Source organism: Protopterus annectens, chromosome 2.part0 (assembly GCF_019279795.1).
Source record: "Protopterus annectens isolate FY-2018-M chromosome 2.part0, PAN1.0, whole genome shotgun sequence".
NCBI lineage: Eukaryota > Metazoa > Chordata > Ceratodontiformes > Protopteridae > Protopterus > Protopterus annectens.
The window spans coordinates 1,800,699,769-1,800,712,823 of NC_056728.1; the positions used below are offsets into that span (position 1 = coordinate 1,800,699,769).

At 44.5% G+C, this 13,055-nt stretch overlaps 1 protein-coding gene across 1 annotated transcript in view; it reads right to left on the bottom strand.

Annotated features, from left to right (window-relative positions):
* NECAP2 (NECAP endocytosis associated 2) overlaps positions 1-13,055 on the bottom strand; it is a 1,246,850-nt gene that overhangs the window by 213,147 nt on the left and 1,020,648 nt on the right. Inside the window, exon 7 of the mRNA XM_044061830.1 lies at positions 1,101-1,191. Within this exon, the coding sequence (XP_043917765.1) occupies positions 1,101-1,191 (91 nt within the window). The remainder of the gene's footprint in view (positions 1-1,100; positions 1,192-13,055) is intronic.

Genomic DNA, 13,055 nt, shown 5'->3' on the forward strand with positions numbered 1-13,055 from the left:
TGGCTTTTCCCAGACCTTTGGTCTTATTCCATTGCTTTTTCCAGAAAAGTACACATACCTCCTTCAAAATCAATCAGATTCTCCAGAAAATCTTGTGGACTGCTTTGAATGGTATAAGGGAGTGAGCTAAAAGGGGATGTGTTGGTTTATAAGAACTAAATAAGATCAAAGTACATTAAAGTTCTCATAACTACGCTCATCATGTAATGTCTAGTGGCAAAAAAAGGCTGGCAAGCACCTTGTGGTATTACAGGTATGTCTATCAAATATGCCACCTTATATTGAATCTTTGCCACAAACACTATTCCTCTGTTGCACTTTTCATCATCATGGCATTCAGCATGACAAAGTAATACCAGGATGCCTTGAGGGTGTCTTGGCACAAAAAAGTTGGGAACTTCTGCACTTCAGCAGTAACAGAAGAGCAGCTGAAACATTTCTGTAGCTTTAAAAGCTGCAAAACACTGCTGTCATGCAAACAAAATAAATGGTGCAGAGTGAAGTGCTTAACAGTTTTTAACGCCATTCATTTAACAGAAAGACATTTCACTTCTGCCTATTGTGTGTGTGACAGCACTGCATGTCAAAGTTTTAAAGGCTGTAAAACAATTTGTGCTCCTACCTTTATTTTTCCCTATAAAGAGTAGTAAATCATGGCTACTAAAGTTCCGTGAAATACAAACATGATCGGGTCTGCCTGATCATAACTAATTATGTGCAATCAACATGGCTCTCAAGGTTCTCTTTGTTTGGTTTCAAGGTAACTTTCTTGACATCCATGTCTCAAACACAAGTTGGTTGCATACTCAGAGATATGATAAAATTCTATACAAGGCAGTATAAAATAAACTACAGTACCACAGGAAAGCTTAGATGTAGGTACAACTGCTTGCATCCTCATGTTTATATTAAATAATTCTGGTTATCAATGAAAACAAGGTTGACTTTAAATCTAGGAAAAAAAAGTGTTTACAATCAGGATACTTAGTTCAACAAGTACAGAAACAGGCAGACTAGACAGCTATCATATGCAGTGACATTTTGTAGTACCACATTTCTGTGTTACCATACTACATTCATATATGTTTTCTTCCACTCACCTAGAAGCTGTTGTAAAATCCCCCCAAACATCTGTTGCTGCAGTAACAGGATGAGATGAATTTGTAGTACTGCCTCCATGTAAAAGAGCACCTGAAAGAAACAAAGAGTAGTTTAAGAGACTTCAGGAAGTTACCCAAAACCTCGACTCCTCAAACGAAAAACTGGTAAAAAGTGAACGGAAACAGGAAGTTCAAAGTACTATTTTATTTCCTAAGCCATTGGTTAATCATATTCTACTTCATGACCCAACACCATATGGCTTCATGTAAATGTGCTATTGACTCCCATGTTAGATTTCAGTGTTTACTTATTACTTGGTAACCATGTTAAGTGGAAGAACCTACTGGACAGTTTTTCAGACAAGACCTGAGAAATTACAACGGGTTCAGGCTACTAGGCAGCAAGACATTTCCCTGTGGTACATTTGGTTGGGGATAAATGGCTGAAGTGACATTCAGCCACAGAGAAATATGGCTGGTGCAGACCTGCTGTGGGCAAAGAGAAGAATACAGTGCTATGCCCACAACTTCAATAACCAAATGCACGGGGGAAAATAATGTCCATGGCCTCAAGACAACATGAAAAGTACAGTTGTGTACACTTACCATAAATGTAGATGTTAGAGTGTATTCACTGTTGCAGTATTACATTTGGGTAATCCGCTGGCAGGGTGCCCTCAGTCGGCCTGATTAACAAAGTCTTGGGTCCTGCGTCGGTTGCTGTCCCTTCTTCCATGACGTCAGGTCGTCAGGGGTATAAAACATACAGCCGACGCCATTACATCAGTTTTTCTTGCCCCAGATGAAAGGTGCCCCCCAAATGGGGAGCAAAATATATATAAATAATTTAAAACACAAAAATATGCCTCCAAACAAAAGCAAATACACCAAAAAGGCTTTTAAGTGTAGTAAAAGAAAGGAGAGGCATAGTAAGAGAAAAAAGCAGGGGGCTGGAGGCAGGGTAACCAGGACTGCAACAGTGAATACACTCGAACATCTACATTTATAGAAAGTGTACACAACTGTAAAATGTTCTTCGTGTTTCACTGTTGCAGTCATTACATTTGGGTAGATTCCCAAAGCTATGGTTGGGAGGATGGAACTATGCAGCATTAGGACCAGCTATAAGGCCCTGAAAAACAGCGGTGGCAAAGCTAGCTCTGGATTTAGAGAAAATTGGTAAATGATAGTGCTTGGTGAAAGTATGAACTGAACTCCAGGTAGCAGCTTCAAGAAGGCTGTAGAAGTAGATGCAGCCCTGGTGGAATGGGATCTGATCCCCTGGGGATAGGTTTTCCATGGTACTTAGAGCAGTAATGAATACAATGGCTTATCCATTTGGAAATGGTTGGCTTTGAAATAGCCTTTCCCTCTGCCCCTGCAGCAAATGCTACCAACAGTTGTTCAGATTTTCTTTGAGATTTAGTCCTGCCCAAGTAAAATCTAAGTTGTCTGTGCACATCCAATGAATGCAGAATCCGCTCCCCCTTGTTCTGTGGATTGAGAAAGAAAGTTGGCAAATGAATGGACTGATTTAGAGCCACACTGGATACCACCTTGGGTATGAAGAAAGGGTTGGTCCTGAGTGACACCCTGTCCGCATGAAAGATGATGAAAGGCTCCACTGCCATAAGGGTCTGTAATTCAGAAATCCTTCTAGCCAAAGAGATTGCTAAAAGGAAGGTTGTTTTCCAGGAAAGAAATTTCAAGTCCGCAGTAGCTGCTCGCTCGAATGGAGGCAGAGTGAGTTTCTCCAATACAAAGTTAAGGTCCCAGTCAGGGGTTGGAGCTCTCCTGGGTGGCCTCAAGTTTTTGGCCCCTCTGAGATACTGCTTTAGCAGAGGATGAGAGAAGAGAGGGGGTTCTGTGTTGTAATGAGCCGAGATGGCTGAGGCATGGATTTTTATGGAAGAAAAAAGACAGGCCCCTGTGAAGCATCTCAGTTAAGTATTGCAAAATCTGAGGTAAATTGGGCACTACTGTGCTCATCCCATGAGACTGATTCCAGGCACAGAACCTTTTCCATTTGTCAGCATAAGATTTTCCAGTACTAGGTCTTCTCACCTCCAAAATGACATCCATCACAGGTTTGCTGAGGGACACTAAGGGGGAATTTAAGTGATTAGCCAAGCTGCAAGATTCAATGTTTGGAGCTGAGAGTGCAGAATTTGGTTGTTCTGCTGAGACAGTAAAGGAAGGTGTTTGAGGCAGGTGCCATGGAGAAATTTGTGACAGATTGCGTAGGAGTGGGTACCAGTGTTGGCAAGGCCAGTCTGGAGCAATCAAAATCATTTTTGGTTTGTCCTGTTTGACTTTTAGTAGAACTTTGGAGAGTAGAGGCAGAGGAGGAAAGGCATAGACTGATAGGTTTTCCCAGCTGAAGCACAGAGCATCCACTTTCCAGGCTTTTTTGTGAGGTGTTCTTGGGCAAAATTTGTCCAACTGGTAGTTCTGGGGTGAGGCAAAAAGATCTATGTCTGGGCTCCCCCAATTTGCGTGCCAACATGTGGAAAATCCATGGTTCCAGTTTCCATTCGTGTGGGTCCATGAGATTTCTGTTTAGTTTGTCTGCCAAAACATTCAGCTTTCCTGGCAGGAATTGAGCCTGTAGTTGTACTTGACAGCTCAAGGCCGTGTTCCACAATCCAATGGCTAGTCAGCAGAGGGGGTAGGAATGTGTACCCCCCTGCTTGTTTATGTACCACACAACTGTGGTGTTGTCCATCTTTACCAGTAGTTGTCCTGGATGAAGGTAGTCCTTGAAGGCTGTCAGTGTATTCTGTACAGCTAGCATTTCTTTTTGATTGATATGAACATGCATCTGATTTGGGCTCCATTTGCCCTGAATGCACTTCCCTGCCAGATGAGCCCCCCATGCATAGTCTGATGCATCTGTAGTTAGGGTTTGGGCAGCAGGGGGTGGTGTGAATGGTAGTCCCTTGTTTTGATGGCAGGCCTCTGCCCACCATAGAAACTCTAGTTGCAGGCAAGGTATGATAGGAATCATTGTTTCCAGGCTGTGACAATGTTGACTCCATAAACTTTTTAAGTACCACTGATGTTTCCTCATATGCAGTCTTGCATATGGAATTAGAAGAATGCAGGAGGCCATGAACCCCAAGGCTTGCAATATTTGTCTTGCAGATAGCAGGGTTTTGTGGCCACCTGTTTGAAGTAAGTCACCAAATGAATTTGCTTTTCTGGCGTAAGTAAAGCCATCTCGGCAGCTGTATTCAAGCTTGCACCCAGGAATGTAATTTTTTGAGAGGGTACCAGTTGTGATTTCTTTTCGTTTATAGTTTACCCTAGACAAATTAGAACTCATTTGTCCTGGGTTATAAGTTGCCAGTTTTTTGCATGAAGAGCCAGTTTTCCCCCCAAAGGGGCAGCTAAGAGGTAAGTGCTTAGTAATTTTAAAGGAAAGTCATTGAGACTGTTTACCATAGGTGTTCTTGTTATTTCCAGATTTGGAAGTGGAGGCACCCCATTGTTTAGTTCTGACTGAAATCTGGTGCTTTTGGAATGCCTGGGTTTGGCTTGAGGGGCTCTGGAAGGAACTGGAAAGGATCAGTTCTTGGTAGGCCAGTGCCTACTAAATCTTGGAGGTTGTACATGTAAGAAATATTTCACAGTTTGCATAGATTTAGCTTTATCTTCCTTCTTTTTTTAGAATTTCTTCAGCCTATTGCTAAACGGATGGTCCTGCTGCAAAGGAGCGTCCAACAATTTTGCTTTAACGTGATCAGGCAGAGATTGCTCCTTAAGCCAAACATGCCTTCTAAGCACAGAGCCAGTAACAGCAGCCCTAACAGGAGGCCACCAAAGAATCAAAACCACATTGCAAAGTATGTTTTCCAACTTGTTCGGCTGACTGCAATAAATCCTGTAAATCCTTATTTTCCACACAATCAGAAATCAACATAATTTTCTGTTTAAGCAGTCCCATGATATGCTGTTGATATTTTAGCATATGGAATTGACAGTTTAAAGCCCTGATTGCCAAAGTTGCATAAGTATAAACCTTTTTACCCCATTTATCCAGCACCCTGGAATCTCTATCAGGAGGAGTAGGATTTTTAGCAGTAGAAGCCTTAATGCCCTTGGGCCCCTGAGAAATGGTTTCAGGATCCGCAACAGCATTTTTGAAAAGGAATTTGTGGGAGTCAGGAACCCTGTAGTATCTGTCTGGCTTACTAGGGGCCGGAGGCAGGGAATCAGGGGTCATACTGGATTCTGAAAACACATCAACAATGTCAAGTACAGGAGGTATAGCCAAAAGCCTATGCTGAGGAAGAAGGAAATCCCTAAGCCTCTTTTTAGATTCAGAAAAATCCTGACTTTCCCAGTGGAAATGCTCCCTTAAGATATGTAAAGTTTTCCCAAAAGAAAAGTCCTCAGGGGAAGAAGCAGAAGGAATGGAATCCTCTGCATCAGAGTCCTCATAAGTAGGTATGGACAAATCCTGTTCATTAGAAGAGTCAGAAGAAACAGAGTCCTGTTCAGAAGAGTCATAGTCAAGTTCAGCCCTAGGCCTCTTAGAAGGGGGGGGAGAGGTTGACTACCCCTGATAAGAGTAATTAAATCTTCAGCCATTTTGATCATTTGTTTTTTAGAGACAGGGGCCTGAACATGTGGCCTGAGCGTCGGTTTTTTAGACATAAGATTTTGGCCTTAATATTGAAGGTGGAGTCGGTTTAATATACAAATCTGTAGGTCTGAATACACCCTCAGAAGCAGATGCCTGCACAGTGGCTCCGGACCCATCCAAGGTAGAGACGTCCGTGGGTTCCATAGGTGAATCTTCTCGTGGCATACCGGACTCCGAATGGGTCTCAACAGAGGCCTGCGAATCAGAAGTAGTGGGTATCAGGGGCTGCAAAAGCGCCTCACTGAGTACAGGCAAACTGGCGACTGGCTTAGGAGAAGAGTCGTCTGCAGTTTTGGACCTCAACAGCCTGTGTCTGTCTTTTTCTTTGTGTTTTTTTGGTATTCCGGTAGTCGGATGGCTAACCAACGACATTTCTGGATAATTAAACCGAGAACCGAAATATTAGAAGCAAAAATGTACGGATGATGGATAGTGCACTGATAAAATAAAGCACAAAACCGACAGCAAGGTACATCGTGATCAGGGCCTAGGCAAGGAATACAGTACAAATGGAAATCCTTATGAGGTATTTGCTTCCCACAAGTAATACAATTATTACCTTTTACTGACATCGGTAAGGAGCAAGAAAAGTTTCTAACGGGTACTTAGCTTTTAGTTGAAGACTTCGGTTCTGAAACTCGAAAACGAAAATTTCAGGAGTCGGCCGACAGGCACTTGCGAACTGCTTCTGCTTCGGGCACCGCGCAGCAAGAAAGACTGATGTAATGGCGTCGGCTGCATGTTTTATACCCCTGACGACTTGACATCACGGAAGGGACAACAACCAACGCAGGACCCACGACTTTGTTAATCAGGCCGACTGAGGGCAACCTGCCAGCAGATTACCCAAATGTAATGACTGCAACAGTGAAACACGAAGATCATCAGCAAGAAGTATGGCAGGCATTGGCAGCAGGCCGGCCTGTGGGCATGTCAGTGGCAGTAAAAATGAAGTGCACAATAGGCACTGCTTTTACAACTGATGTGTGTGGACCACTACTCCCTTCACAGTGTCTAAGGAACATTACCTAAAATGCATACTGGAGCATAAATGTGACTAAAGTACCATGCAATATTTCCTCCATGCTACAGCACACTTATACCTGTTGTAGTCACATAGGCATGTACTGTAGACTGAGTACAACACTCATTAATTCTTCTGCCCCCATGCACTTGGTTACTAATGCTGAGGGCATGGCACTGTGTGCTTCTCTTTGTCCACAGAGAATTCACAATAGGTAAATTTCTCTGCAACTGAAAGTCACTTCAGCCATGTGTCCTTAACCAAATGTACCACAGGGAAATGTCTCACTGCCTAGATACCTGAACCTGGCAGCAGCACAATAACTACCTTAAAAGCTTGTGTGTCTACTACGTGTAAAAGCTCAAATTAATATTTGGTTGCATATTAAAGAAAGACAAGGGTCCTCTTAGGTCTTGTGCTGTCTTTCACCAATAACCACATTCTAACACTAAGCTAATCATTACCTAGGGAAGTAAATACTGTGGGAAGAAATAGCCAGGAAATTGTTATGGCAAGGCTTGTACAGGCCCTAGAGCCAATAGCCTAGTACCAACCTATGAATCTATGAACCTAAAAGGACCAGAAAAAGGAATGCTGTCTCCTCTCAAAATGTTATCTTTGGTAGCATTCTGACACATGCTAAACTGAGGTGACAGAGTGAAGAAAGTACAGTTGTGTACACTTACTATAAATGTAGATGTTCGAGTGTATTCACTGCTGCAGTCATCACACTTGGGTAATCCTGCCAGGGGTAGCCCTCCGTCAGCCCGAATACCAGAGGCTTAGTATTTCTGCGTCAGTTGCTGTCGCTTCAGGACTGACGTCAAGTCATCAGGAGTATAAAAACAGGCAGCAGACACCATTACAACAGTTTTTCTTGCCCCAAATGTCAGGAGCCCCCAAACAGGGAGCTAAGTTATGGTGGAAAAATGCCACCAGTAAAAAGTAAATACCAATAGCCCTGAAAGGAGTGAGTAAGAGAAATAGAGAAAAAGAGAAAGAGAGACAAGGGGGCTGGAGGGTGGGAAACCAGGACTGCAACAGGGAATATACTCTAACATCTACATTTATGCCAAGTGTACACAACTGTTCTATGTTCTTCGTGTTTCACTGTTGCAGTCATCACACTTGGGTTGATTCCCAAAGCTGAAGAAAGGGTGGAGGCAGTCAAGAAGAGTTGGGGCTGGCTAGTATGCCCTGTAGGACTGCTGTTGCAAAGCCTGCCCTGGATTTGGAAAAGATACAGGTAGTAATGCTTGGTGAAGGTATAAGCAGAACTCCAAGTAGCAGCTTCCAGAATGTCCCTGGTAGGGACTCCTCTGAGAAAGGCTGTAGAGGTTGAAGTTGCCCTAGTGGAATGCATTATGATCCCCTAAGGGGGTGATTTCCCATGGTGTTTGTAACAGAAATGGATACGGTGTGCTATCCATTTGGAGATGGTTTGTTTTGATATAGCCTTGCCCTCTGCCCCTGGTGCAAAGCTGACTAGTAACTGGTCAGATTTCCTGAAGGGCTTAGTCCTATCAAGGTAGAATCTGAGCTGTATGTGTACACCTAAAGAGTGTAGGATCCTTTCCCCCTTATTTTGAGGATTAGAGAAAAAGGTGGGCAAATGGATACATTGGTTGAGAGCCACATTGGACACCACTTTAGGCATAAAAGTAGGGTTAGTCCTGAGGGAGACCCTGTCAGCATGAAAAATAATGAAGGGTTCCACAGCCATAAGTGCTTGTAGCTCAGATACTCTTCTTGGTGAAGTGATGGCCAGAAGCAAGGCTGTTTTCCAAGAGAGGAATTTAATTCTGCTGAATCTGCAGGCTCAAAGGGGAGTAGCGTGAGCTTTTCCAACACAAAATTAAGGTCCCAAGCAGGGATGGGGGCTCTTCTTGGTGGCCTTCAGTTGTTAGTCCCTTTCAGGAACTCTTTGTTGAGAGGGTGAGAGAAGAGAGGTGGCTCAGTGCTATAATGAGCAGAGATGGCAGAGGCATGGATCTTAATGGGAAGAGAAGGACAGGCTTCTGTGGAGTAGGTCTGCTAGGTAATCCAGGATGAGAAATAAGGAGGGCTGTGCTGTATCTATTCCTTTAGAGTGAATCCAGGAACAATACCTTTTCCACTTATCAGCATAGAATTTCCTTGTACTGGGTCTTCTGGCTTCACATATGACATCCAGTACCTGCTTGCTTAGGCTGGCGACTGGAGGAGAATTCAAGGAATAAGCCAGGCTGCAAGGTTCAGGGTCTGCAATTGCAGATGCATGATCTGTCCCTCCTGCCGAGTCAGGAGGGTTGGGATATGGGGTAGGTGCCATGGTGACACTGGTGACAGATTGCGCAGTAGTGGGGACCAGTGTTGGCGAGGCCAGTCTGGGGCAATCAGGATTGCCCTTGGTATTTCCTGCCTTATCTTGAGTAGTACTCTTGTAAGAAGAGGCAGTGGGGGAAATGCATAGATTTTGAGGTTTGCCCACTGGAAGGATAGGGCATCCACTTTCCAGGCCTTGCTGTTTGGTACCCTGCTGCAGAATTTGCTGAGCTGGTGGTTGTAGGGGGAGGTAAATAGGTCCACCTTTGGGGTACCCCATTTCTGGGTCAGAAGGCTGAAGGTGTTGTGGTCTAATTGCCACTCATGTGGGTCTAGGAGATTTCTGCTTAAGTTGTCTGCCAGACAGTTTTGTTTGCCTGGCAGGAACTGAGCTTGCAGGTGAATGCATGGCTGAGCCTGTGTTCTACAGAGTGGGTTCCCCCCTGCTTGTCGATATACCATATCACTATGGTGTTGTCGGTTTGTATTAGAAGGGGCCCCAAGCATAGTCTGATGCATCTGTGGTTAAGGGCTGGGCGGCATGGGGCTGTGTAAAGGGAAGTCCCTTGTGGTTGCATGCTGCTGCCTACCAAAGAAACTCTGTCCTTAGACAAGGTATTATAGGTATGACAGTTTCCAGGTCCTGAGAATGTTGGCACCAAAGACTTTTTAAATACCACTGAAGTTTCCTGATATGCAGTCTGGCATATGGAATTAGTAGAATGCAGGAGGCTATGAACCCTAGAGCTTGCAGGATTTTCCTTGTGGATAGCTGGGTTTTGATGGCCATTTGAGCGAAGTAGCCTGGCCAGATAGGTTTGTTATTTTGGAGTAAGGAATGCCATCTGGGATGCTGTGTCCAAGCATGCTCCCAGGAATACAATTTCTTGACTGGGGACTAGTTTGGACGTCTTTTTGTTGATAGTGTACCCCAGGGAGGTTAGAAGATCCTTTACAAATGTCACGTGTTGCAACAGCTTTTCCTGACTGTCTGCCTGAATCAGGCAATCATCCAAGTAAGGGTATATTTGAATCTTTCTCTGTCTGCAATAGGCAATGGCTGGAGCCAGGCATTTTGTGAAAACTCTGGGAGCAGTGGATAAGCCAAAGGGAAATGCAGAGAACTGATAATGCATAGAGCCTGCCCTGTAACGTACATATTTCCTGCAAGATTCTCTGACTGGGATGTGCAGATAGGCCTCCTTTAGGTCTAGGGTGGCTAACCAGGCTTTGGACAGCAATTGGGAGAAGCTGCTGTAGGGTGAGCATTTTCAATTCTGGTACCACCAGGAAGGTATTTAGAATGGATAGATCTAAGATTGGGCGCCAGGCACCCTCTTTTCTGGGTACCAGGAAAAGTCTGGAATAAAAAACCTTGGCCTATCTGTTCTGCAGGAACAGGCTGAATTGCCCTTATGGAGAGCAGGGACTGAACTTGGTTTTGCGCCTCTGCCCACTGGTTTGGAGGAAGGTCTGGGAACCCTTTTGGGGTTGGCAGCGTGTGGAAATAAAATTTGTACCCCTGGGATACTATGTTAAGGACCCATCGATAGTTGGTGATGGAGGTCCAGCTTTTTTCATGACGGGCAAGTTTTCCTCCTAGGGGCACGAGCAATTGGGCAGAGGTGAGGAGTGGAGTTGAGAAGTCATTGTGAATTCTTTCCGTAAGGGGGTGGCTTAGCACTCCCTGCTTTAGAAGTGGAGGTACTCCATTGCTTAGATCTCTGCATACCCTGAGACTGCAATCTGGGGGTCTGTTTCCCCTGGGTCTAGTTTGAGATGGCCTTGAGGGGGCTGGAAAGGACCAATATTTCGAGGGGCAATGCCTACTGAATCTTGGAGGCTGCACTTGCAAAAAATCTTTGTCTGCATAGACTTAGCCTTTTCTTTCATCTTTTTTTAAAACCTCTTCTGCTTTGGTGCCAAACAGATTGTCCTTGTTCAGAGGAGCATCCAATAATTTTGATTTGACATGGTCTGGCAAGGTCTGCTCCTTAGGCCAGGCATACCTTCTAAGTACAGAACCTGTGACTGCTGCCCTGTAAGATGCTTCTAGGGCGTCAAACCCACATTGCAGGGTATGCTTGCTGACTTGGCTTGCAGAATGCATAAGCTCCTGTAATTCATTTTCTGCACAGTCATGAAAGGTAGATAATTTGTATTTAATATGTTCCATAGTATGTTGCTGGTATTTCAGCATGTGGAACTGACAGTTCAATGCTCTAATGGCGAGAGTTGCAGATGTGTATACGTTTTTACCCCATCTGTCTAAAGCTCGGGAATCCCTATCCGAAGGGGTGGGATTCTTAGCTGTAGTTGCTTTTATTCCTTTAGGTCCTTGGGAGATGACCTCTGGGTCAGCAGTAGGATTTCTGAAGAGAAACTTGTGAGAGTCAGGGACTCTGTAGTACCTGTCAGGTTTCCTTGGAGCAGGAGGCAAAGTATCAAGAGTTAGATTGGATTCCATAAAGACATCATCCACAACATCCAAAACAGGAGGGATAGCTAATGGTCTGTGCTGTGGTAAATCTAAAAATTCCCTGAGTCTCTTTTTGGAATGAGGATAATCCTGGCATTCCCAGTGGAAATGCTCTCTCAAAATATGCAGGGTTTCACCAAAAGAAAAATCCTCTGGAGGGGAGACAGAAAGAATGGATTCCTCTGCATCTGAATCTTCATAGGCAGATAAGGGTATGTCTTCATATTCAGAAACCTCAGTCGTCGAACTCTTGGTCAGATAAAGCTGCTGGGGACAAGACTCTTTTTCTTTTAGCAGGGGAAGACTGGCTTCCCCTAATCAGCATGTTCAGGTCTTCTGCCATTTTAAGCATCTGAGATTGTGTCAAGAAAGCAGACACGAGTTTGGGTAGTCGGTTTTTTTAGGCGTAGCTCGTACTCTTGGCCTTAGAAACTTGGTAGTTTTAGAAAGAACTGAAGATGCGAAAGAAGTCGTCGGTTTGTGTCGAATATCAGTAATGTGAATAACTTCCTCAGAAGCTGGTGCTTGCACAGCGGCTCCGGACCCCTCCAAGGTAGAGACATCCGCAGGTTCCGTAGTCAAAGAAGAGTCTAGCGGCATACCGGACTCCGAACGGGTCTCGGTAGCGGCCTGTGAATCCATCAAAGTGGGCATCAGGGGCTGTGAAAGCTCCTCACTGTGCACCGGCGAACTGGCGACTAGCTTAACGGAAGCATCGTCGGCAGTTTTGAACCTGTAAGGTCGGTCTCTGTCTTTATCCTTATGTTTTTTCGGAAGATCGGTAGTCGGATGGCTTACCAAAGCCATTTCGGAATATGGAGATCGAGAACGAAAGTATTTAGCTACAATAAAGGCCCGACGACGAATAGTTTGGGCGTTGAACAAAGCACAAAATGTACAGCTGTGTACACTTACCATAAATGTAGATGTTTGATTGTATTCACTGTTGCAGTCATCACACTTGGGTTATCTGCCTGCAGGTAGCCCTCAGCTGGCCTGAATACCAGTGTCTTCGGATTTCTGCGTCGGATGCTGTCTCTTCTTCCATGACGTCAGGGGTATAAAACTTGCAGCCGACACCATTACATCAGTTTTTCTTGCCCCAGATGTCAGGTGCCCCCACAATAGGAAGCAATTATATGGAATGGTACACCCCCATCAAAAGGCAAATACACCAGAAAAAATAAACATACCAAACAAGAAGGAAAGGTAGAGTCCAAGAGAAGTCAGGGGGCTGGAGGGAGGGTAACCAGGACTGCAACAGTGAATGCACTCGAACATCTACAATTATGGTAAGTGTACACAACTGTAATATGTTCTTTGTGTTTCACTGTTGCAGTCATCACATCTGGGTTGATTCCCAAAGCTAAGGAAGGCAGGAGGAAGTTAAACAGCATTAGGACCAGCTATTAAGCCCTGCAAGACTGCAGTGGCAAATCCAGCTCTGGATTTAGAAAAGATAGGCATGTGGTAATGCTTAGTGAAGGTATGTACAGAGCT